This window comes from Primulina tabacum, chromosome 1 (genome assembly GCF_025594145.1).
Source record: "Primulina tabacum isolate GXHZ01 chromosome 1, ASM2559414v2, whole genome shotgun sequence".
In the NCBI taxonomy this organism is placed as follows: domain Eukaryota; kingdom Viridiplantae; phylum Streptophyta; class Magnoliopsida; order Lamiales; family Gesneriaceae; genus Primulina; species Primulina tabacum.
Genome location: NC_134550.1, coordinates 11727286 through 11728990, shown reverse-complemented (window position 1 = coordinate 11728990; position 1705 = coordinate 11727286). Strand labels below are relative to the sequence as shown.

Genomic DNA, 1705 nt, shown 5'->3' with positions numbered 1-1705 from the left:
GGGGAAGATGATTTTGAAATGACAGATGTTTCAATCATAATTTCGATGATTTGAAGACAAATTCATGTGATTCTTCATGTGCTCATGTTAGCCTTAATTTCCGCCAGCTACCGTATTCCCACCAGTTGTTTTTCTGAACCACTATCAAGATTTTAAAGCATAATAAATGGCAATGATATTCATCTATATGTATTCCTCAATTCCAAGCTTAATTCAAACAAACAAAGTAATTACTCCTCAAACATTTCTGATTCCAGTTTCCAAAAAACCTTCTTGCGTTTCCTGCTCTTGCTTCAGCTAAAAAGAGTTTAATACTAGAAATGGCCATTCGACAAATGCTTAAACGATCTCTATCAAGTGAGAAAAGATCGAATTCGATAGGATCTACTAATGTTCCGAAAGGACATTGTGCTGTTTACGTAGGAGAGAGTGAATATAAGCAACGATTCATCATTCCTGTATCATTTTTGAACCATCATTCATTTCAAGATTTGTTATTCCAAGCAGAAGAAGAATACGGATTTTGTCATCCGATGGGTGGCCTCACCATTCCCTGCAGTGAAGAATTGTTTGTTGATGTCACCTCTTGCTTGAGAAGAAGATGATGTATTATTGACTAGATTTTTAGTCTTTTAGCGTAGAAAATTATATAATAGTTAGCTAGTTTGATGTTTACAGTATTCTTATCCATTGAAATTGGAAAACTTCGGTATTTAATGTGCCCATTATAATTTTATTCAAACGCATTATCTTGTTCCGCAGCATATATTCTTTTTCCAGCACTCTGTGAGGTTTTACACATACTATCACAGCTTGAAGTCTTAAACTTAATTTCAGGGACAGATTTAAGTAAACAGATCCGGTTCATTTTGAATATTCTGCTTGAAATGCATGATTTTTAACTACTTTGAATCATGTAGATGCAATCTATAATGTGACATGAGACAATGAGAAGCTGAATGAACTTTCTTTTTAAGGGCAAAAAAAACTAGACTGTTAGGATAACCCCAATATATATAAATAAAACTTATAGCACAAAGGAGCTCATCTATTAATGAAGGGTGGATTAGAATAGATCTCCCTAATGATTGTATGTACTGATGCAATCTTTTTATCCACATTTGATTTTATTTCAGATTTCATATGTCCGAAACATTAATATATAATTTGCAGTTCATCAGACATTATCCATCTTAATGTATATATGGTAGAAAAATAAAGACTTCATAAACTTAGTATCCATCGTGTTCTCTTTTCACATGGCGGCCGCCAGAGGGATTAGCAGACAGACAACATCTTTAATAAATGTAGTTTTTGTGTTATTCTAAGATTTGTAGACTGACCAGAATTAGACAGATTATAGGATTCCAAAGAAAATCAAGCTGATTTCTTTGAGGACCCTTTGGCTGTTTGTTGCTGAAATTGGTAGGGAACACTGTCTCAGACATGGCTTGTGATTAGAGGTAGACAAAATCATGTAAGTCTTCATGTTCTTGTGTTTCTCAAAATATTCTAGCCACAACTGATCTACTCGACTCTCCGCCTCTTGATTCGAACTACTTTCTTAAAATCCACCTATATGTACCAATACATTCTGAGACCTAAACACATCGACAGATCGATCATAAAAAAACCTCAGCTTTCTCAATTCCAAGAAACTTCCCCTCACTTGCTTTTTCATATCAGCTGTGGCCATTCTAAAAGT

The 1705-nt window shown here is 34.4% G+C and overlaps 1 protein-coding gene across 1 annotated transcript; it reads left to right on the top strand.

Annotated features, from left to right (window-relative positions):
- The first annotated feature begins 320 nt into the window (after nt 1–320).
- On the top strand, nt 321–605 carry LOC142504926 (auxin-induced protein 15A-like). The gene has a single exon (XM_075617765.1). It carries the CDS (start codon nt 321–323, stop codon nt 603–605), a length of 285 nt encoding a protein of 94 aa, XP_075473880.1.
- Nucleotides 606–1705: the final 1100 nt, after the last annotated feature.